At 45.0% G+C, this 22,574-nt stretch overlaps 1 protein-coding gene across 1 annotated transcript; it reads right to left on the reverse strand.

The window, feature by feature from the left end:
- Nucleotides 1-1,375: 1,375 nt before the first annotated feature.
- Nucleotides 1,376-21,949, reverse strand: tg (thyroglobulin; the record flags this gene model as incomplete). Its single annotated transcript, XM_084556942.1, has 48 exons — nucleotides 1,376-1,659; nucleotides 2,628-2,803; nucleotides 2,899-3,039; nucleotides 3,320-3,424; nucleotides 3,557-3,744; nucleotides 3,818-3,955; nucleotides 4,026-4,199; nucleotides 4,515-4,714; nucleotides 4,795-4,945; nucleotides 5,171-5,255; nucleotides 5,557-5,761; nucleotides 5,841-6,002; nucleotides 6,098-6,232; nucleotides 6,712-6,777; nucleotides 6,861-7,007; nucleotides 7,174-7,253; nucleotides 7,845-7,959; nucleotides 8,143-8,319; nucleotides 8,822-8,959; nucleotides 9,069-9,134; nucleotides 9,216-9,302; nucleotides 9,374-9,544; nucleotides 9,888-10,088; nucleotides 10,203-10,308; nucleotides 10,873-10,982; nucleotides 11,677-11,781; nucleotides 11,866-12,249; nucleotides 12,494-12,652; nucleotides 13,575-13,725; nucleotides 13,815-13,942; nucleotides 14,026-14,217; nucleotides 14,521-14,682; nucleotides 14,759-14,870; nucleotides 15,156-15,259; nucleotides 16,268-16,345; nucleotides 16,455-16,559; nucleotides 16,727-16,957; nucleotides 17,036-17,074; nucleotides 17,159-17,543; nucleotides 17,915-18,405; nucleotides 18,585-18,767; nucleotides 18,854-18,997; nucleotides 19,502-19,608; nucleotides 19,715-19,874; nucleotides 19,955-20,110; nucleotides 20,620-20,717; nucleotides 21,490-21,598; nucleotides 21,880-21,949. 48 exons carry the CDS (start codon nucleotides 21,947-21,949, stop codon nucleotides 1,559-1,561), a joined length of 7,278 nt encoding a protein of 2,425 aa, XP_084413068.1. The 3' UTR covers nucleotides 1,376-1,558.
- Nucleotides 21,950-22,574: the final 625 nt, after the last annotated feature.

Consider the following 22,574-nt stretch of genomic DNA (forward strand, 5'->3'; position numbering starts at 1 on the left):
CCACGCTGTGGTCACACAGTGATTTAGATTTTAATTTCATTCTAGCAGAATATGAATGTGTGAAAGAAATGCTGTCAGTGGCCAAAACATTAGGTACACCAGTGAACATGTTTTAACTAATAATCTAATCTAAGTCCTCCTTCATGTCTGTCCTGATGTTGAGTTGATGTTACAAAGGTTTTAATCAGATGTGACGAATGAGAGGAGACATCTTCCTTTAATGACAAACTACTGTGTCATTTGGTTTAAAGAGATAATCATTTAAAGGAGAAAAAGAGGTAGGAACAATATGAACAATAAGTGCAAAACAAACGTAAAGATGTGAAGGTCAGTAAAGACAGAGAACCCAGCCTAACCTCCTGACTACCAGCAAACAAAATATTATCTAATCACATTGTTTTAAATTCCCCAATCTTTGTAAGATAATGAGAATGCTGAAAACATTTTCTTTCTCTTCAAGTTTTTATTTTTAAGAGATCATATTATATATCTTACCATTTACATTTGGTATCACTGAATAGCATCAGCCAGCTAACGCCTACTTAACAACAACAGTAAAAGTTAGGGCTGCGTCTAATGACTGGAATGTGTTGGTGCTGAGTGAGAAAGTAAATAGATCTTTGTTTGGTAACTTACATCAGCCACACGCCTCAGGTGTGTCCTCCACGTGGGGGAGGTGGACCAGACCACTGCAATGCAATGGATGTGAACTGGATTGATTCGAGGAGATGATCCATAATTTAGAACCAGTTACAGTTCAGTAGTTCTACAGAATGAAAACACAGTTTAATCAACGTCTCTCTGAGTTCTTAGAAACTAGAGCTGAACACCAGAACCTCCATGGAGACTAGATTTAGAGCAGGACTGTTTCCACTAGTGTACCTAATGTTTCGTCAAATGAGAGTAATATACTGTATATTAATAAATCACAAAATAAATAAAAATGTCTGTGAGCTGCCATAGTTTCTACAATAAGACTAATGTGAAGGAATATTTTGTATTTAATGTTCTTTAAGCCCTAAGATACCAGGACGTTAACGATCTGACACAGATAATGAAAAAAATTGTTTTTTTGTTTTGTTTTTATCATTATTTCTATAATTTTATCAAACTTTTTAATAATTTTAAAACAAACAGACATTTGGGTTTATTTATTATAATATCTGTTTATTATAGAGTTACACAACTAATTTAATATATAACAGAAAAAGTCTCAAATCAAGTGTCTGAATGCTGAACTCTGTCAATTTTAAATTAAAATCTATTAAATTTGAACTGATAATCAACAAAGTACCAACTGATTCAACACATAGCTTGACTTCCTGTGTTTCTGTCTTGATCTGACTTTGTGATTGGATGAGACACCTGTCAATCAAGGAAGCCACTCTCCCAACACACACACAGAGGAAGAATCGAGGAGTCGAGCTCTGGTGGTTTCAGATGCTTTTTATTGATGATTAGGAACAAGATCGATCGACAGAAAAATGATTTGAATCAAACTGAATTATGGGAGATGAAGCGGTGTGATGTCATCAGAGTGGGCGATGATGTCACTAGCTCAGCTGTAGGCGTCTTTCTCAGTCTGTGATTGGCTGGACGGGGCGGCCACGGGGAGCACGGGGGCCAATGCAGGCTGAACAGGCTCCGCCCCCAACTCACCTGGAGACAGGAAACCGAAATCATAGAGTTAAACTGAGTCTGTTTTATTAGTTCAAATACAGAAATGTATTGATTAGTAGATCAGGAAACTATCTGATAATAATTTATGATAAATTGTTCTTAAGCCAATCAAACACTGTTCAGGATTAAGTGACATCTAGTGGTTGGTTTATAGACTGCAACCAACTTTTACTCTGAGGAAACTTACTGAACTTGAGTGGAATACATCAACACTTCACAATAAGGAGCCTGAGTCTCAGAGTAAAGAATAAGTTCCCATAAACTAGTGACAACAAATGGAACTGATATTGTTTTTATGAGCTTTGGAGTCTATCTATGTGATTCTCCATCAATGCCACATGGTGCTTTGCCTGACAGAATCGGTGCCTTGTTGCTCAGTTTCATACATGTCCCTTTCCCTCTATCTAGTGATACAGATAATAAACAGAGTACTGCCATCTTGTAGGTGATTGATCACGGTACCTCAGACTTCAGACTGTGCTACGGAGCTAAAGACAAAGTTCCCATACCGGGAGTTGAACCCGGGCCACCACCAGGAATCCTAACCGCTAGACCATATGGGACCTGAGGGACTGTGGAAATCCTTTCCAGTCAGACCCAGTACATTGGTCATTTAATGACTACTGCTGCTGATAATCAGGTTTTATATTGTTTTGTTCTGAATCCATAAAATAAAAATTAAGATAATCAATATTTTGCTATCTCCCTACAATTTTACATACTGGGTTCTTTAATAAAGTAAAGACTTAATATAATATTTGTAACTTGTTCCCACTTACTATCCCTAGTAACTAATCTAATCTAACCTGATCTAATGTGATCTAATGTCTGCATCACTGAAGGAAAACAGTAGAAAATAAGAGTGAAGAAGTTTTGATCCATTAGAGGTGAACAGCAGCACTGAGTAAAGTAGCTGAAGACAGTGGAGTCAAATAGAACAGACGGACCTTTCACACTGGTCAGTCTGGTTCCCAGTTGGCCCCAGAACGAGCAGGAGCCCTGACTCAGACCCTGCTGATGGCGGAGGGCGGGGCTTAGCTGCAGGTAGGTGGGTGGAGCCTCGGGGGACAGGACTGGCTGCCAGCGGGGCGGAGCTGAGACCAAGCGTGATGGGTTCGGGTTCCTGAGAAAAGACGGGAGAAAAAAAGTCAGCTTTGTTTTCTTAACCAGAACTCGTCAGGTTCAGAGTCCGATCAGATGTTAGAGCGCCGTTCTGACCCGGTCCGCACGAAGCTGGAAACGTAGGTCATGAAGGCCAGAGAGAGGCGGCGGTCGGTCGACGTGAAACGCTGGGAGCTCATTGGTCGATGAGGATCCCCGAAAACAAACTGAACGTCCAGAGGAACAAATACGTCGGCCCTGCACGTATTTGAAAAATAAGATGAGTTAATTTTCTGTTAACAGTTGTACTTTACGTTTTAGTATTTCAATTTGTTTCATATAAAAGTAGGAGTTTCTGCAGCTGAAGAAGATAACGATTAAGAAGAAGTTGTTTCCAACAGTTATCTAGTTTGATTTAAAGTGATTGTATAATGTGCACAACGGTAGAATGTGATGACGTCCAGACTAAATAAAATGTCCAGAAGCCAGATTCCCTTTCAAGAGGTAAAAACCCAACGTGGCATCATGGCGGTGTCACCTGTCGTGAGCACTGGACGCTGGTTGGTGGTACAGGAAGACGTTAGCTTTGCTGCTAGCCCAGTGGCTAGCCATCTGCAGGGTGGGACAGATGATGAACAGATCTCTGCAAAGCAAAATGAATAATTCTATATCTGAGTGTTGGCATCAGATGCTTCCTGTTTGTATTTCATCTTTTATTTTCTTGTTAGAGTTTGTTCATGTGACATTTAGCTCGCTGCCCAGCTGGAGCTCTGACCTGGTGGCGTTGTTGAGCGCTCTAGAGAACAGGTTGTACCCGGCAGCGGACGGACTGTGATCCAGAGAGTAGAACCAACCCGCCGCCTCCTTCAGCAGCTCGTTTCCTGAGGCTCCGCCCAGAGAGCGACTCAGAGCCTCGTAGAACGCCGTCTTACCGTCGGCTCGACCCTGCAGAGCCTCGAAGTCCTGAACACAAGAGATTCCTTCGTTGAATCTGAACTCGTTTATCAGCGACAGAGTTTAGGACGTGACCTCTGACCTTTATCCTGCGAGCCCGGCTGATGAGACCGTCGTGGTCTGAGGTTCCCAGCAGCAGGTCGACTCCGTGGAAGGACGACTGAGAGACGGACTGACGGACCGGGGCCCAGGACTGAAACGGACCGCTGACCGCCAGCAGCTGCAACAAACTCAGATCAGACATGTACCAGCTTTGATCCTCACAGACCGTCCTGGGGTTCAGACTCTACCTTGGTCTGAGCGGCGTTCAGCTTCTGGACGGGGGTCGCTCTGAGGCAGGCGGCCATCTTGTCGTCATCGGCGAGGTCGGAGGTCACACAGCCGAGCTCTTTGGCCAGAGCGAGCGCCTGGCGTCTGGAGGTGGAGAGGGTCTGGACCAGTGACGGAGAAAACACAGAACCACCCTGCAGGAAGAAGAAGAAGAAGAAGAAGAAGAAGAAGAAGAATTTTAAACATGTGTACTCGTTGTAATGTTGAACAAATCTTTTATTTTTTACTTTTTCTGTTATTATTATTTTGTGTCTGCTCTTGTTAACTTCTAGTTTGTTCTTTTCTCTTCTGAACATTTCACAAATTATTTTCAATAAACAGTTAAAGGTTTTTCTTAAACTCCTGAATTTCTTGTTTCTTGTTTGGATCCAGTTTGAGGCTTAAAGTTTAAAGGTTGTAATTAATATCTGATAACTGACTGGACAGAGCGGAGAGCTTCTTCTTCTCACCATCAGAATCATCCTCTGGAACAGAGGAGGAGACGAGGAAGAGGAGAGGAGGTGAAGGCTGGCGATGTCAGCGCCGCGACGCTCCGCCCCCACCGTCACTCTCATGTTGTCTCCGCCCACCAGGGAGATGTGGGCGTGGACCCAACGAAGCACCGCCTCCTGATCCGACAGGCCGTAGTTACCACGGAGACCAGACGCACCTGAACGGACGCGGCAGAGAGGATTAACGAGTCGACTTGTGAGTTTACCTGTGCAGGTGTGAGTGTGTGTTTTTATTCACCTGTACTCAGGAATCCCAGCGCCGCCGTCCGGTAGCTGGCCGTTACCACGACGATATTACCCACAGCAGCCAGGGTGGAGCCATCCAGGAGTCCTGGGTTCTGATTGGCCGAAGGGTTGAAGAAGAAAACGAGGACTGGAGCAGCCGCCCTCTAAGACACACAGAAAAAAAAATAGTAGGACATATAAAATATGAATAAGTATAAGATTATATATGTTTTCTCTGTTAGCTGAGGCTAGCTGGCTAGCAGGCTAGCAGGCTGGCTACAGCTACGTGATGCTTCATAGAAGGGTTAACTAATTATAACTGAAACAAACACAACTTGAAGTGAATGAATAAATGAGTGAGGTCCTTATAGAAGGACAGGACTCACCGGTGCAGCAGGAGTGAAGATGTTGAGGTAGAGACAGTCCTCACTGGACCCTGAAGACTCTTCATCACCGGGCTGGACACAGCTGGGACTGGAGGACAGAATACATACAAAGTGTTTGAGAGACTAAAATCAGTCAAGACGAGCACGTATTAAATATAACACTGTTAGTTAATGAGTGCTATTATTCATGGTCTCGTCCTGTGATGTATCTTAACAACATGAATGTTATCATATATATTATTATTTTCTCTCAATCTAACGACCAGTGTTTCTCATCTCTGTCCTGCTCTCCAGAGGATGAACCTTTTTCATTCCATCTGCTGAGACCAGATCATCAACATGTCCACAGCCTGTAGGGGGCGCTGTTAGACAGGTAGACGGGTGGTTACCGTGGTTTGGTGGCGTCCCAGGTTCCTGTCCAATCAGCTGGCTGAGCTTCTTCAAAGCGGAGCGATCCGGTCGGGGGCCGGGCGTACGGGACCCCGAGGAACTGAACGACCGTCTTCCTGTCTGATCCCAGTGCCGTTTCCACGGCAACGCCCTTCAGGGTCCCATGACCAGGTATGGAGACGGACGTGAGCACCGGCATCCGCTCTGAGGAGACGAAAGCAGACATGTGAGTGACAGGTGGTTGGCTGCAGGTGTCTCTGCTGTGATTGGCTGACCGGCTCACCTGTCCTCAGGTACACTTGTTGGGCGGGCTCTCTGACAACCAGTCGGCAGGAAGGGGCGGAGCTTAGCCCACAGGCTGTGGTGTCAGGGTAGAGGATGCAGCGAGTGGCAGACTCCGCCTCCCTGAGTGACACAGCGACACAAGACTCCGCCTCCTGGCAAGCTAACAGGAAACAGGAAATAGAGGAGCGTCAGCATCCTCTGCCTCTTTGATGTTAATAAAGCCTGAATGATGATGATGTAAACTCTCATGGTTACCGTGGAGACACCAGTCCCTGGTCTTGTCCTGGTCGATGGCGATGTCGCGGCTCACGTGGATGACATCATATGTAGAGAGAGAAGGGTCGATCAGGAACGAAGAGTCGGAGAGGAGACGCCACTCGTCCATCGACACTGAGACACACAACACTCTCCTGTCAGTCTGTTCTGTTTAGCCTGGACATCATCATTCTACTATTGTGCACATTAAAGAATCCATAAAAGTGTCCATCTGATTGTCCTTTGTCGTCCTCTGCAGTGAATGTTTTTGTAGTACATGTAGACTTCTAGCCGCATCCCCTTTAATTTCATTGGACTGGTGTGTCAGGAGCCAATGGGAATCTTTGATTGATTACCTTTTTTTTTGGCCTAAGGCGTTTGTCAGCTCGTTCAATTTTGGACGTGTTTGGAACAAATAGCAAGTAGAGCTCCCCCTGGTGTCTGGCTGCAGTATAGGTCATAAGATCCATGTTAGTGGGCGGGACTTGGGCCAAACTAAAACTCTAAAGATGGTTTCTGTCATTTTAGATAGTTAATATAATTTTGATGTACATTCAAGCTAAGCTAAGCTAAGCTAGTAGCTTGTTGTAGAGTGATCAGTGTTGCAGACCTACCGTTGTTTTTGGTCGGTGGCAGGTTGAATGGAGGACAGAGAGCAGGAGAAGGACTCCACTGATTCACTGAAACACAAATGACACATCACACACAGTGTCTCTTTATGTGTATCAGTGTGTACTTAATGTGTATCATGTGTACTCAGTACCAGGTTTCTGGTACCAGCCGAATGGTTCCGGCGTCGTCTTCACCACAGACGGTCTACAGTCCTGAGTCCTCCAGGTCGTCGAGTCGTCTTCACCGCAGGTCTGAACCCCGAGACTGATCAGAGACAGACACACCACGTCTGAGCTTCCTGCAAATACACAAACACGCAAACACACAAAACAACACAGTAAATGCTTCTATGTGGGTGAAAAGATGTTCCTTTGAGTTTACTTTGTTCTTACTTTCACACTTTGTACCAAATAAACTGTACTTCATACAGTTATGAAGCTGAATGTGACAGTAACCGTGGATACCTGGTGATTTGTTGTCACGGACGAAGCCGATACCACGGCAACAAGGATCCTCATCACAACGCCGCTCACACTCCCTGAAGCTGGAAACAGGAAGTCATGATTAAAAACATCTGTTTTACTTTAAATGGTCTGACTGTAGCTGACTTAATTTAAGAGATCTGGACGCACATTTTCTTATTGTTTTTTTTTATATATGTATATTTATAATTATTCAGAATTTATAGTTTTGTTTTTGTAAAAGACCTTCTCAAGACCTTCTCTGACATCATTACTTTCACAAAGCAACCATTTTGTGCTTATAAAGAGTTTTTATTATCTTCTGTCCTTTAAAGTCTATCCACATGATTCTCCATCAACTATGCACCACGTGGTGACTTGACTGATAGAATCTGAACCCTGTGCCTCAGTTTCTTACATGGTTTTGCCTCCATCTAGTGGTCTAATGTTTACACTGAGTTGCTGAATGAGTTCAGAATGATATCATTGCTATCTGGGTGTTTTCTACTATCTAATCTAGAAGACATTTTAGTTTATCACTAATTAATTCTCCCTGTAACTGAACCAAAGTGTCGTTTGTGAAATCAATACAACTAGTTTCACTTTTTCATATCAGTCTTTATCTAAACTAATTTCACCTGTATAACTTGTGTCTGATGTAGTGTGTGTGTTACCCCTCAGTCAGCGGTGTGTTTCCTCTCAGACTGACTCGGTTGCGAACAGAATAAGAAACCATCTTCTGGAAGGAAACTCTCTGATAGAAACGCTTCACGGGTCCAGACAGATCCACTAAAACACAGAACATCGTTTAATTACCTCACACACTTCCACAACTCTGGTCATTCAAGTATTTCATTTCTTGTTGTATTTTTTAGGCTTAAAAAGCAAAACGGCTGCTTTTTATAAATTTTATAACAGGAAGGAGATCACTGACACATTTCTCCAGTCTCAATGACTGATCCTGATCTTTACCTTTCTTGCTGTAGGTGTTGTTGGGCGTCCTGTCCAGCAGGGGGCGACAGGCTCGTCTCAGAGGTTTGTCGTAGGCGCCACAGACTCTGCTGTCTGGAAACAACGAGCAGCTGAAGAAACCTGCTGAGTTGGCGTCTCTGAGGTCAGCGACCGAACACTGCGCCTCCTCGTCACAACCTGAAACATCAGAATATAACTCCATCACATGTCTCATAAAGACAAGACGTCCATCTACTGTCCTTCTTTCTTTCTTTTTGGACATATTTCAGCCAGTTCAGACGCCATTTTGTTTGTTTACATTCTTGTTTCAAGAAGTATGTCTCTGGCTCCTCCTCCCTCATGATGTCACGCAAGAAAGAAATATGGTCTCAGTTAATCAACAACTCACATCAAATCAAATTAAGGTCATTAAAGTGTTAATGCAAATTCCTCTTACTGCGTGATTAACGGACGCATGCTCTGTTATTCTGACAGTAACGCTGTGGAAAGCAAGCAGAATCTGAAGTGTCGTCGAAATAAATAACTTTATCTGCCCTGAAGCAATGAAACTGGAAACATGTGGTTTCACTCAGCCAATCAGCAAAGATCAAGGCAACGTTCTCAGCTCAAATCAGTCCACCTCTGGACTAAAGTACAATAAACCAACCTAACATCCACCTCCACTGAAAGTGTGACCTACGTGTGAGACACCAGAGCAGTGCCTGCTGGGAGTTGAAGTTGTTCTTGTTGAGCCAGAAGGAGAGAGCGGGGAGCGTCCTCTGAGGATCCACCAGGACGTCGGCGTCGGTTAGAGACTCAAACTTCAGCTCGACTGAAGCTGCAAACACACACACAGTTATGATTCTACTCGGTCCAAACACATTTTATTTATTCATGGAATGATTCTACTTTACATGTGAACAAAATGAAAATGAGATGATACAAACCATCCAGAGGAGGACCGAGCTCTGCTGCAGCACATGAAGAAGGAGCTGAACCTCCAACTGCTGGATCTCCTTCTGACAAAAAAACAGACAATTAATACAAGAGGCTGGAGGCCAGAGGTCAGAGGTCAGAGGTCAGAGGTCAGCTACCTGTGTTCAGGTAGATGGCCTGGAAGCTGATGATGGACGCCTGGTAGTCCTTCTTGTTCTTGCTGTCGGCTGGCAGAGCAGAATCAGCTGCACGGAAACAAATAAGTCAGAGTCGTGTCTAAATGTTAAATGTTTCAGCTCTGACTTTATTTTCTTACTGATCGTAAACTTCTCTCCACCGAAGTCGAACACGAAGCTACGCTGCTGTTCGTTGTACGTAAGCCCCGCCCCACAGATACGATTGGCTGCTCCCTGTCCAGTCACATCCCAGTCCTGGTCTCCACACATCAGGACTGACGGAGCTCTCAGCCAACCACAGAGCAGAGAACCTGAGGAGGGCGGAGCAACTTTATTTCATTCACTCACTCAACACATGTATTCACTTATAGGATAAATCCATCATCTGTCAATCAGTTTATTCATTCACTTCATTCCTTTACACACAAACATCCATTCATCCATTCACCACAACACCATATTAATGTATTTATTAATTCACCCATTCATTCATTTATCTAAATTGTTTTTCATTTATTTCTTATTTCCTTATTTCCATACACTCACTAAATTAATTTGGTTTTTTACGTCATTCTGTTCACCCATTCACGTTTTCCATGTGCCCATTCACACATTCATCCATTCATCCGAGCCCCCGTCTCCATGGTAACCCACCTCCGTCCAGGCTGTTCTGGTTGAGGATGAATCCGTCGCAGCAGGCGTCCCGGCTGCAGCCGTCCTGACAGAAGCGGTGGGCGTCGGACAGGGAGGTCCGCCCGGAGGCGAACACCTGAGTCCTGAACACACCTGAGACGGCCTTCATCATCCTCATCCTCACGAAGCTGCGCTGCTGCTGCCGTGAAGAAAACTCCGCCCCTGACAAGAACAAAAATAAATAAATAAAAATACGTCAAACACTCAGCTGGACCGACACACCAAACAAGCACATATAATCCAGCTGGGATTGACCAGTCGCCATGGTAACTGTACCTTTCTTCCTGATGACCAGCAGGTCTGAAGCCCCGCCCCTCACTCTCACAGAGCAGCTCAGCGAATCAAAGCGCTCGGCCTGAGGATTACCCAGAAAGCCACTGGACTGAAGAGAGAAAAGATAAATAAGATGTTTAACAATTAAAAAACTTTACTTTTTTACTTAATTTTTGGTTTTATTCTGTTCTGCGTCGTCCCTGCAGCAACAAAGACCCAGACATTAGTGACACAGCAATGACAGGAGGAGCTGGGGCGGAGGAGGGTTATAAAGCTCACTGCAGAGGAAACACTACAACGCTTCATTAAGGCGCCATGAGTATGATTTATCAATGAACACATCAGTTTAGCTCTGAGCTGATACAGACGTTATATGGGATTAATAATGATAATAATAAACATTCAATTACACCTTAACAAAAATAGCAACAGAGAAAACACCCTAAAAATAAAACAATGAATATAATCAACATAAAAATAAATCTAGAAGCCGATCTTTACTTGGTGTAATAACATGTATTTGTGTTTCCACATTTAAATAAAGGCTTCCAGCTGGGATGTGATCCAGACCTGACGGCTTCGATCACTCCAGGAACGATTCCATTGATTTTTACCTAATTAATATGAATTAGTTGTAAAGTTTGACCTGTGCAGGTGTGTATGTGGTGTGTACCTGCTGCAAAGCGTTGCAGTGTGTGTTCTGAGTGTTTGTGCTGTACAGTTGACACTGAGTCTGTCTGTTGAACAGCGCCACATGGTGGCAGGACGGCTCTGCTGCACATGCTGGGAGGAATAAACACAGAAACACAGTCAGAGGAATCCATCACATGATGACATGATGACCTGTAATCAGACTGTTGTTGCTGCACATCTGTTTAAAAGTATAAAATGAAATCAATGTTAATATCTGAATTTAATTTAGAGAAGTTTCACTGATCAGATGTTTTAAACGTTGGAGCTTAGACATCAACACCAACAAGTACCTGTGAAATGAACACAGTGACAATGCTGGTGTTCAGCTTTAGAAACGAGAGCTGGACACCAGAACCTTCACGGAGACTAGATTTAGAGCAGGACTGGTTTCACTAGTGTACCTAATGAAGTGGCCAGAAAGAGTAATTCACAAAATAAAATATATGTAAACTTCAGTAGTGGCTCGACATTTCATTTAATTTTAATATCTTTTAAAAATTTTCTTAAATTAACAACTTAGTGGATTCAGAGTTTTTAAGTTTTTAAGTAGAAATTGATAAACTAAGTTTCAAAACAAATATATATGTGAGCATGAAACCTGCAGTATTAGTCCATAATTTGTGTCTGAAACACAAACAAGTTTGTTTCTATTAAAATCTGTAAATGGCCAAACTAAACTTCAATAACGTTCATAAACAGTCTGTAAATAATTCAGCCTCATTAAAGGTCCAGTGTGTGGGACATAGTGACACCTGCTGGTGAGCTCACAGGCTGCATGTTTTACCTTGGACACAGGTGCTGAGGTCAGAGGTCAGGGTCTGGAGGACGTCAGTGTCCTCAGCGCCGACTGTCAGGTCTGATCTAGGAACAGTCTGGAACCTGCGGAGAACTAAAACATAAACACAGCAGACCAATGAGAAACAGCGACACCAGAAAGAAAGAGCTGCTCCCTGATTGGCTGCTGCATCTTCACCTGAGCACTCGTTGTCAGTGAGAGTCTTGTCACTGCTGGTCCACTCAAGCTCCGCCCCCTCACTGCTGAAACACCTCCACCTGCCAGACAGGAAGTCGGGCTGCGCTGGCAGTAAGTCACCTTGCTGTGAGCAGCGCAGGCCCCGCCTCTGACACTCGGTCTCACCTGGAACACGCAGACGAACATTTAATCTACAGTCAGCTGACCGAGGTGAGGATGTCAGGTGTGAAAAGGACTCACATTGATTGACAGATGAAGCTCCGACAGGTGAGGAGCCTGTCGGACACCTGTTGCAGAAGTCCCGCCCCTTTTCGTCCTGATAGGTTCCCTGAGGACACGGGAGACATGTCCCCTCTCTGGAGAAACTGCCAGCAGGACAAATAACTGCAGAGACAGAGGGACACCGAATCACTGAAGCATCATGGGTACTTTCTAAAGCTACATCTGTTTCTGTACTTTTGAAACGAGCTAAACGGTTCTTCCAGGTGACTCTTTGGACCACATATCCCAGAATGCATTTCCAGTCAACCAGAACTGATTAGCAGAGACTCTGAGTCCAATACAAAATAAATTGCATTGGTGCTGCCTGAAGTTAATGTCTGACATGTTCTAACAGAAACCCACTCACCACAACCTGCAGTGTCATGTTCTAGGTGGTAACCACGGGAACAGCCGAAGCTCGGTGTCGTCGTAGAAATCAGTTTGGGCTCCGATGTGAGCATGGACCGAATATTACCCAGAAGCCCCTGAACTCCTTCCAGAAGCCTGGACTCGTTGAGGAAGAGCTCTAATGTTATAGAACAAAATGAGCATAAAACAACTTTAACATCTGCAACGAACTGCAACAGGTTGAAAAGGTACGATTGAAACCTGTAAAGACACCTGTCCAAGTGTAATTTATTCAAAGGGGTTTGTGAAACTAGAGAAGCTTCTCTTTCCATTGATACCAAGCATCACGTAGCTGGAGCTAACCAGCTAGCCTCAGCTAACAGAGAAAACACTCAACAAACTTTTTTATTCTCAGTCATCATGTCAGAGTTTCTTCTTCTGTCTCAATATTTCATCAACAAATGTAACTGATCTAGTTTTATTATCTTCTGTCCTTTAGAGTCTATCCACATGATTCTACATCAACTATCAACCACATGGTGACTGGACTGATAGAATCTGAGCCCTGTGCCACATTTCATTTCATACATGGTCGTTTACCTCCATCTAGTGGTCTAATGATGGTACTACAGATAATAAACAGCCATCTAGTAATAACAGTTAGCTTAGCATTGATATGTAGCATGCCTTGGTGACTGGTTTCCCTGGGGAGTTCCATGTGTGAACAACATGGAGGAAATCTCAATCTTCTTCTGGATTGTATAATGATCACAATGGTAGAATGTGATGATGTCCAGGATAAATAAAATGTCCAAAGGTTGAGTTGTGTGTACGTTGCCTCCTGTAGTGGAATCAGTAGGATTTTGTAGCCAGATTCACTTTCAAGAGGTAAAAACCCAACGTGGAACACTTTGGGTTCTTTGGTTCTCCACATGTCCGGATGGAGAGTGGGCCTGGTTCTATTGTTACTAGAACCTTTGTGGTATTTCTCTTAACTCTTGGACTCCAGGGTCCATAGAGACCATGGTCCATAGAGACCAGGGTCAGGAGCATGGACCTTATGGTTCTGGACTGCTGTTCTTCCTTTTGTCTGAACTCACCGATGTCATGGAGGTCCGGGAGGTCAGAGGTCGGGAGGTCAGACAGGGCGACCGTCCATCTGAGCGTTAACCTCAGCGAGTCGTCGCTGTCACACTGCAGAGTCACTGAGGAGTCGTCACAGAGCGACACCGAGCGCTGAGACACAGGGAGCTACACAAATAAAGGTTCACTGACCAGGTTAATGTTAAAACCATTAACAATAATAACAATAATAATAAAGATGTTTGGTTTGAGTTGACCTGTGCAGAGCAGAGCCCCCTGCTGGTCATCGTGTTGAACAACTGAGACTTTAAGCTGCTGATCTGAGAGCAGGACGACGACAACGACCAGATCTGAGAGGACGACGCCGACTGTGGAGGCTGAGAGACTGAAAACAGACAGGTCAGTTACAGTCGGGTTTAAAGGATGTGGTCCTTTAAGAGGTCAGAGGTCAGAGGTCAGGAGTCTTACTCTGGCAGGCTCCACTCAGCGGTCTGTTGTCTCCGACCCATTGCCGACTTCCCATCTCACACAGGAAGCTGCTGACGGGAAGTGAGTTGTGGTAACCGTGGTGACAGACGAGGTCACAGCTCTGGCGTCCATCAGCGGCGGTGCGGCAGACCAAAGCACCATGGGTAACGACGGGGGCGGGGCAGAGAGGACCTGGAAACACAGGAGTATGTGGACCAATCAACGGCCTTGACTGGAGCTGCAGTTCCTCTGATGACCACCAGAGGCTGTGGTGGTCGATTATATTAAATTATTCTACAATTTGAGGAGGAGATTATTATCATGATGAAGATCAAAGAAAGAAGATGGATAGAAGATGGGGAGGAGGAGGAGGAGGAGGAGGAGGAAGAGGAGGAGGAGGAGGAGGAGGAAGTGCGAACATTACGAGCTGTTCCTAATTTGTCCACTAGGGGTCGCACTGTAACAACAAGTCAACCACAAAACAAAGACGCCTACGGTCACATGATGGCGTGCGTCCTGTCTGTCTTGACGTTCTGGTCCCGCCCACTTCCTGTCCGTCCTCAGACACGCACCAACAGGAAGTGACGTCGCACTGGAGGGGGCTAAAGGAGCCGTCGGGACGACACTGGAGACTCTGCAGCTCACACCAGCTGGGACCTGAACGCACCACACACACAGTTACAGGGGGACAGTGAACGCATCACAGATGGTGAACATGTGTTTATGGTCATACATGTCAGCTGTCCGGCGGCGTCCCGGGCTGCGGTTTGTATGATCTCTCCGGTCAGAGGGTTCACACACCAGCCTGCAGCGCCTCCTGTCTGCAGCACCGAGAAACGACCGTCCTGAAACACAAACACAACATATTCATTCATTTCTTACTTTCCTTGAGCCGGTTGCTGCAAAAATGTAAAAGCTGCATAAAGTTTGGTTTTTGCATCAGCTCCACTTTAAATATCCACTCTCGTGTTTGAATTCTTCTGCCCTGTGGTCAGAAATGACGGAGCACTGCAGCTTGATTGCAGATTTAAAACGGCTGAAGAACGATTCTGATGCTCTAACTGGAAACTACACTCCCTGTCCTGTGAAACCAGTCCTGCTCTGAATCTAGTCTCCATGTGTCTTCCTACCTGCTCACACTTGGGCTGGTAAGATGAGGTGGTGGTGATGTCAGAAGCTTTCGTCCAACCAGAGAGCAGGAAATGAGCCTCAGCTCTCTGACAACGAGTCAGACCTGCACAACAAAACACATGAACGAGTTTTCATTGAGACAAACAAACGAATGATGTCTGAAAGATTTAAAGTCCACATTTAATTATTGACAAAGATCACACAGAAATAAAATCTACTTACTGGTAGAGACGATGCATTTTTTTTTTCAGTGGTTTTTATTCTGAACATTTAACTTGATCTTAGCTGTGACAGGGACTCTGAGTGTGGTAGTTTTTGCAAATTGTCTACATTTCTGCAAGAACATGACTCAAAACATCTGCAGATTCTTCAGAAGAGAACCCAATCAGACACATAGAACAGAAATATTAAACTTCTGTATTTGTTTATCCAGGAAAATGAGCCAATATTACATATCATGTCCTCCTTGTGTCCAGTATCTGCTGTGACCTCCTTGTAACTAGATGTTTCTGGTAACAGCTGATCAGTGGTCTACAGCAGCTTGGAGGAGTTTTAGCCCATTCCTCAGAACAGAACCACTTCAGTTCTGAGATGTTGGTGGGTTTCCTCACATCAACTGCTTGCTTCAGGTCCTTCCACAACATTTCTATTGGATTAAGGTCAGGACTTTGACTTGGCCGTTCCTAAACATTCATCTTGTTCTTCTTTAACCGTTCTTTTGTAGAACCACTTGTGTTCTTGGTTCTCGTTGTCTTGCTGCATGACCCAGTTTCTCTTCACATTCAGCTCATGGACAGATGTCCTGACATTTTCTTTTAGAGTTCACTGGTAGAATTCACAATTCATTGGTCCATCAATGAGGACAAGCCGTCCTGGTCCACAAACCAGGAACTGGACGATACCTGAGTTTCATTACATTGATGGAAAACACTTCTGGACAGATGGACTCTAATTTGGCCCTGAAATTAAGTTGTAATCCTAGAGGAGCATCTCTCTGATATGTAATATTGGCTCATTTTACTGAATAAATACACAGTAAATAAATATTTCTCCACTGTTTGGAGTCATTTTTAAATCCTGATTTCACTTCCAAATATTTGTGTTTTCTTACACTTGGGCAGGATGAGAGATCGGCTCCTCAGAGAGTTGGGGATGTACTCTCCGTCTTCATCGACGCACCAACACTGACCTGAACAAAAACAATCAAACATGAATGAGCAGGTTTCAGTCTTTATGACAGACCTGAGCAGATGTTTGTCTGAAATTAAATGTTTTCAGGTTTGGATTCAGTGTGTGACCTGTGCTGTGGTAACACTGTGTGTGAAGCCAGCGTCCGTCAGCGCCACACTGTGGAGAGAACGGCTGGTACGACCGACGGCCAGGAGGCAGAAACATCTGAAGAGCTGAAGAAGAAGAACAAACAGGAAGCACTCGTGTTATTACTGAGGATCTCACTGCTGTTTAAGAAAAGAAAAGAAACAGAGTGAGAGGATTACGTAGAAATGACATGATGAGAAAAATACCTGAGATGTTTGAGTTGCTAATTAATCAATATGTGACTGTGACTCACTGGAGAAAGCAGCCAATCGTAGAGCAGCTTTGGAACGGCTCAGCAGCCTATCAGAGACGTGCAGCTCCTCCTCTGATTGGCTGACCTGGAGCTCCTCAGGGGTCAAACGCAGACCTTCAGCCAATAGGAATCCAAATCCCAGAGGAAAGTGGGAGGAGTTAGACAGCGTGACGATGCTCTTCACTTCCTGTCTGAACGCCGTGACCTCGGCTAACGCCACCGAGCAGCGGCCTGTAAGATAGCGTCAGGTTAGCTACGATGATTTAATTTATTCTACGTGACATGTTTATGAGTCAGGTTTTCTCCGACCTGCAGACGTCTGAAGCTTCTGTTTCATTTTCTCTGGACCTGAGAAAAATAAAATCCATACCACTTGGATCAATACAAGTTTTTAAAAACTGTAAAATCTGTTAAATTTAAATCATATCTTACAGGCGACAGCGCCCCCTGTTGACCCGGAGGTCGTCCTCTTCCCCTCAGCGTCGACGCAGAAGCAACGAGATCCGACGCACTGCAGCGGCAGGAAGTCTCCGTCCTCTGAACACGCTGGGACGTAGACTTCAGCGCCGGCGGCCATGTTTGATTTCACCTTCAGCGCCGCCGCTCGGTCTTGCTCACAGCGGGACGGACAACGAGGCCGACGCCCGGTGACCCGTGACCCCGACGCTTCTCGACCACGAAAGTCCACGCACCAGCACTCCCCGCCCCGACACTGGACCTCTTGGAACCCGCCGCTGGGCAAACAGCTAGGAACAAAGATGGCCGCCGCTCCATCCTCGCCATCATCAGAGCAGGAACGCAACAGAGGAGTCAGAACCTGGATGAAACATGGTGTTAAAGACTAAAGAAGAGAAACCAACCCACCAGAGAGAAATATTATATCAGTGAGGCCTTTTCTGGTTTCCAGTAACTGCTGATCAGTCATTACAAGTTCATTTTAAAGTCAAATCAGAGTCCATCTGTTCAGAGATGTTTCCAGTCAACATCACGGAGAATTTACAGATATATATTTAGGGATGGTCCTAACATTGTGTATTATTGAAAAAGATTTTAAGCTAAATCCTAAGTTCTGTAAATAACTTAGAAAATCTCCTGAAGAACAGACGGAAAAGGATTTAAAGTATTTCTTGAACGTTCTAACTCTTTCTGCTAGTTCTGCTTGGAAAATAAGATGTGAAGAAGAAGAACCTGGTCCAGGGAGGCCGAGCTCGAGCTGCTGAGACCTGACAGAGTGTTCTGGAGGGCGGACAGGAAGGCCGGGTCCTCCAGGATTCTGCTGACAGACTGAACCCGGTCCCGGTTCTTCTGAGGGCCGATGTGGGAGGAGAGCTGGTCCACGCCCAGAGACCCCCGGGCCCCCACCGCCCCGCTGAAGTTCAACGCCGCAGCGTTCTTCAGGAACTTCCCTCCAAACAGGTTCTCCTGGAGGCGACGGGGCGAGGAGGAGCTGCCCAGGGCCTGAAGAGCTCCGCCCACCGAAGGGAAGAGGCCGTCGAGGACCTCGGTCAGGTCAGACAGGAAGGAGGTGGCGTCCTCCTCCACCGGCAGGAGGTCCCTGAGAGGACGGAGGAGGGAGAGACAGGAGGATCTGACAGAGGAGGTCTGGAGAGGAGGATCAACGGGACCCGAGAGAAGACGAGAAAGAGCCAGACGACGCTGAGAGAGGCAGTCACCTGCACCTGGAGGAGGAGGAGGAGGAAGAGGAGGAGGAAGAGGAGGAGGAGGAGGAGGAAATAAATGTCAACTGAGAGAAGTTTAAAAACATTAAATGAGTTTAAATAAATAATAAAATAAGAGTTTAAGAGAAGAAATAAAAGAGAGAGAGAGAGAAGACAGGAGGAGGAGGAGGAGGACTCACTACAGGGGGCGTCTCCCTGCTGCCGTGTCCCAGGAAGCTCTCTTCCCGTGGGATCGACGCACCAGCACTGCCCTCCACTCTGACACTGTCTGGAGGTGAAGGATCCTCTGGAGTCACAGGACGGGACGAAGACGCTGGACGCCTCCACCGCCGCCCGGCGCTCCTCCTCACAGGGAGACGGACCTGGTTTGAAGACAGGGATCTGATTTAGAGGTCGGTTTAAACTCAGTGTGAACACAAGTCTGATCCAGGTCTCAGACTCTGTTTACATCTGAAGCGTCCCGTCACGGCGAGGCGGACTCCCAGCATCCTCCTCTGCAGGACTCTGTAGATGTTGGTCTGAGAGAAGGAGCGACCCGAGGGAAGACCGGAGAACGCAGAGTCGTACACCTCCGTCAGCAGGAGCTCCACCCCTGGACAGAGGGCACACACCTTCATCATCATTATCATCATCATCATCATCATCGTCATCTTTAATGAGATAGTCATCAGATCTGAGCTTGATGCAGTCGTTCCTACGGATGTTTGATCTCAATGTTTCTACTTTCATTTTGTTTTGTTGTGCAGCTTAAAAATGTTTGCATCCATTTAGATTATCATAAAACTAATTGTCTCTGGGGTGGGACATGATCTATACCAACGTCTCAGAACTGAAGTGGTTCTGTTCTGAGGAATGGGCTAAAACTCCTCCAAGCTGCTGTAGACCACTGATCAGCTGTTACCAGAAACCAGGAAGGATTCAGTTACTTTACAACTCACTCATATGAACAAATGATTAGTTTCTTGAATAAACAAATATAATATTTCTGTTTCATGTGTTTGTCTTGTTTTGAGTTATTCTTATGAAGAGTAAAAAGATTCTCCGGGTGCAAACACTTTTATGCAGCTCTGTAGATGTCGTGTCATGTGTTGTGTACCCGTGTCCTTCATCTCTCGGCCTCTGGTGTCTGAACAGAAACAGTACGAGGAAACCAGCGGGAAAAACGTCCTGAAGCTCGTGAAGGTCTGGAAGGCCTCAGGAAACCTGGGATAAAAACAACAACACACACACATAAACACACACAGCTAGATATACACACAAACTGGACACACACCTGACAGACAGACAGACAGACAGACAGGTGTGATACCTGTTGAAGGCGTGCAGCAGGTCCAGCTCTGATTGGTCGGTGGTGTTGATGAATTTACACTGAACAGGCAGGAAGCCGCCATCGTCGTCACACTGAGGAGGAGACGCAGAGCCGGAGACGTGGAGGAGACGCCTCGTCCTCACCTCACAGCTGCCAGGACCTGGAGGTCAGAGGTCAACCTGTCAGTCAGGACTCAGGGAGTGAAGGACACATTTAGTGAGCAGCGATATTAGGACTCACAGCGCTGGGGCGTCCCGCTCTGTCTGGTCCCGTAGAGCTCCATGCCGTCCTGGTCCACGCACCAACACTGCCCCCTGCTGGAGTCACACTGAACCGACTCAAAGAGGCCTGAAGGAGAACACCGCAGGACGGACTGGAGCTGGCAGGGGGACGGACCTGGAGACGGACACATATTCAGACTGACGGACACCACCCTTCTGCTGCTGCTGCTTCTTCTTTATTTGCCGTCATTTGTTCTTTGCTCCTTAAACTCTGGAGTATCAGTGTCTACTGACGTCTCCTCTTTATTCTTATATATCTGGATTTTGTTTCTGCAAATAAAATAAAACTAAACCAAATAAGAGATAATAATCTAATAATGTGTCAGTTTATTCACATATAGTAATCACATATAGTTTTCACTTTCATCCAGATTTTGTCTTGTTTGTGTTATTCTAATCTTCAGAGTCCATGCAGTCAAATGAAGTAGTTTTAGTTCAGAGTTTAGTTTTCTTTCAAGCTGAACTTTTTCTAAAAATCATAAATCATCACATTTGTTGTCATTTGTTGTCAGTCTTGTCTCTGCTGCTGACGCCTTGCTGGGCTTCGTTTGATAATCTGATAAATAATCAGGATTAAAACAGATGACAGACAGAAACAACACTGATCAATAAACTGTTTCTCACAGTGAGGAGCAGAGCCGTTGGTTCGAGTCCCGACGACCTCCTGACCATCGGCGTCAACGCACCAACACTCGTGACTCCGCCCACTGCACTGCACAGGTCTACACACAAATAAACACAAACAGGAAATGAGTCTGGAAACATCTGGATTTCATTCATAAGTGTGTTTCAAATGATACAGAGAAAAAATGTTTTTGTTTTGAAATGAATTAAAGCCAATAAATACAACAAAAAACAAATTCCACATATTAGGAAATCAGGCATTTATGTCATTTTACTGTTTGGATATCTAACTCTAACATGGAATAAAATCAATGCATATATTAAGATAATATTTTAATAATCCGTTTAATTAAATATGAAAAACTGTCATTGTGTCAGGTATAATGCAGATAACATCATGAAAAGCATTAAATACTGACTGAGATAAATACATGTACCTGCTATAACATGTCTGATTTTAGTCATTTTAACATAATGTATAAAGTTTGAAGTAATTATAGGTTGATTCAATAAAGTAAATATTCATGTTGAAATATCAGTTACAACATACATTATATTCACAACCTTTTCCAAATTAGCAAAGATTTCCATGAAAACAAACCAGAAAGTCCATGAAGGCGGCCATTTTGGGAAACGGCTGCCAAAAGCTACTGGCTGCAGAGCCTGGATGAATCCACCAGGGGGCAGATGACAAGGCTGAGTTTGTATACAGCAGATTTTTCTGGTAAGTTTTGATGATGAGGAGCAGAGGTCTCAGAAATTAATTTATCAAATATGAGACATCTAGAGGTGAAGGGTTAAATACGCTGATTGTCTCCACTGATTCTCAGATTATTGTCTTTAACTCAGTTATATTTAGGTTACACATACCTGAACCTGCCATCTTCAGTACAGTGAGGGATGTTTCCTTGTTGCTTGGCAACAGCAGAGCCTCGTAGCAGCTCACATTGGCTCAGAGCCTCTGACTCCAGCTGATACTCTGAACAACAACGACAGGAAAATGACTGAAAATGTTGGAAAGTGTTTGGAAGAAAGTAAACCCTGAACTCTAACGTCTGTGAAGGTTCTCACTCGTCCAGGTCAGGGATTAAATGATAGAATAAGCTGAAACAAAGACATCTGGACTGGTTGAGCTTCTAGAAGACGTTTCACCAAAGTCTGTGATGGTCGATGTCGCTGTGATGAGGTCCATCTCTGACCCGTAGAGAACTGAAACAGAGAAAGAATAAAACCCAGACAGGTGGGTCCAGGTGTGTTTACCTGAGGCTTTGCCCTGCAGCAGCTCAGGGCAGCAGACCAGGAAGCAGGCGATGCTTAGCAGCCAGGCCATCGTCTCCGTGGTGACAGACTGAGCATCGGTGCCTCCTTTATAAAGCTACAGACCTGCTGAGTCACCGTGACGACGGCCGACCAAACCACGCACCTTCATCCTCCTTCTTCCTCCTTGTCCGTCCATCGCGGTGGAACCAGGCGTCCTCCACCACGACTCAGGAGGCGAGCACGGAGCTGTGAAGGCTTCTGATTGGACGAGAAGATCTCCAAAACACACAAATGTCAGGGCTCAGTGCTCAGTGTGGAGTCTGTGTTGTTGTTACTGCAGAACACTGACGCAGTTTCAACTGAAACAAGTTCACAAGAGGAGAAGCTTTAGGACGTTACAACATTCATTCTCTGTCAGGTGGAAGACGTTTATATTTAGAAAGTAATTTTAGGAAAACATTCATGGATCACCCCTCTCTCTGAAGATAAACTGGTTTAGATTGGTTAGATGACTTTTATTAATATATATTGTGTTTTCTTTCCGTGGATAATTTATCTCAGCTCTGCTTCCAGTTTTAGTCTCCACACTTTACTGAGGAGCCTCTTACTATTCATGCATGTTAACAGCTGTGTGTCCCTCCCTTTGTATTGTTATTGACACTATAAAAATAAAACCAAATGAATTAACTGATGTG

This window comes from Chelon labrosus (genome assembly GCF_963514085.1).
Source record: "Chelon labrosus genome assembly, chromosome: 12".
NCBI lineage: Eukaryota > Metazoa > Chordata > Actinopteri > Mugiliformes > Mugilidae > Chelon > Chelon labrosus.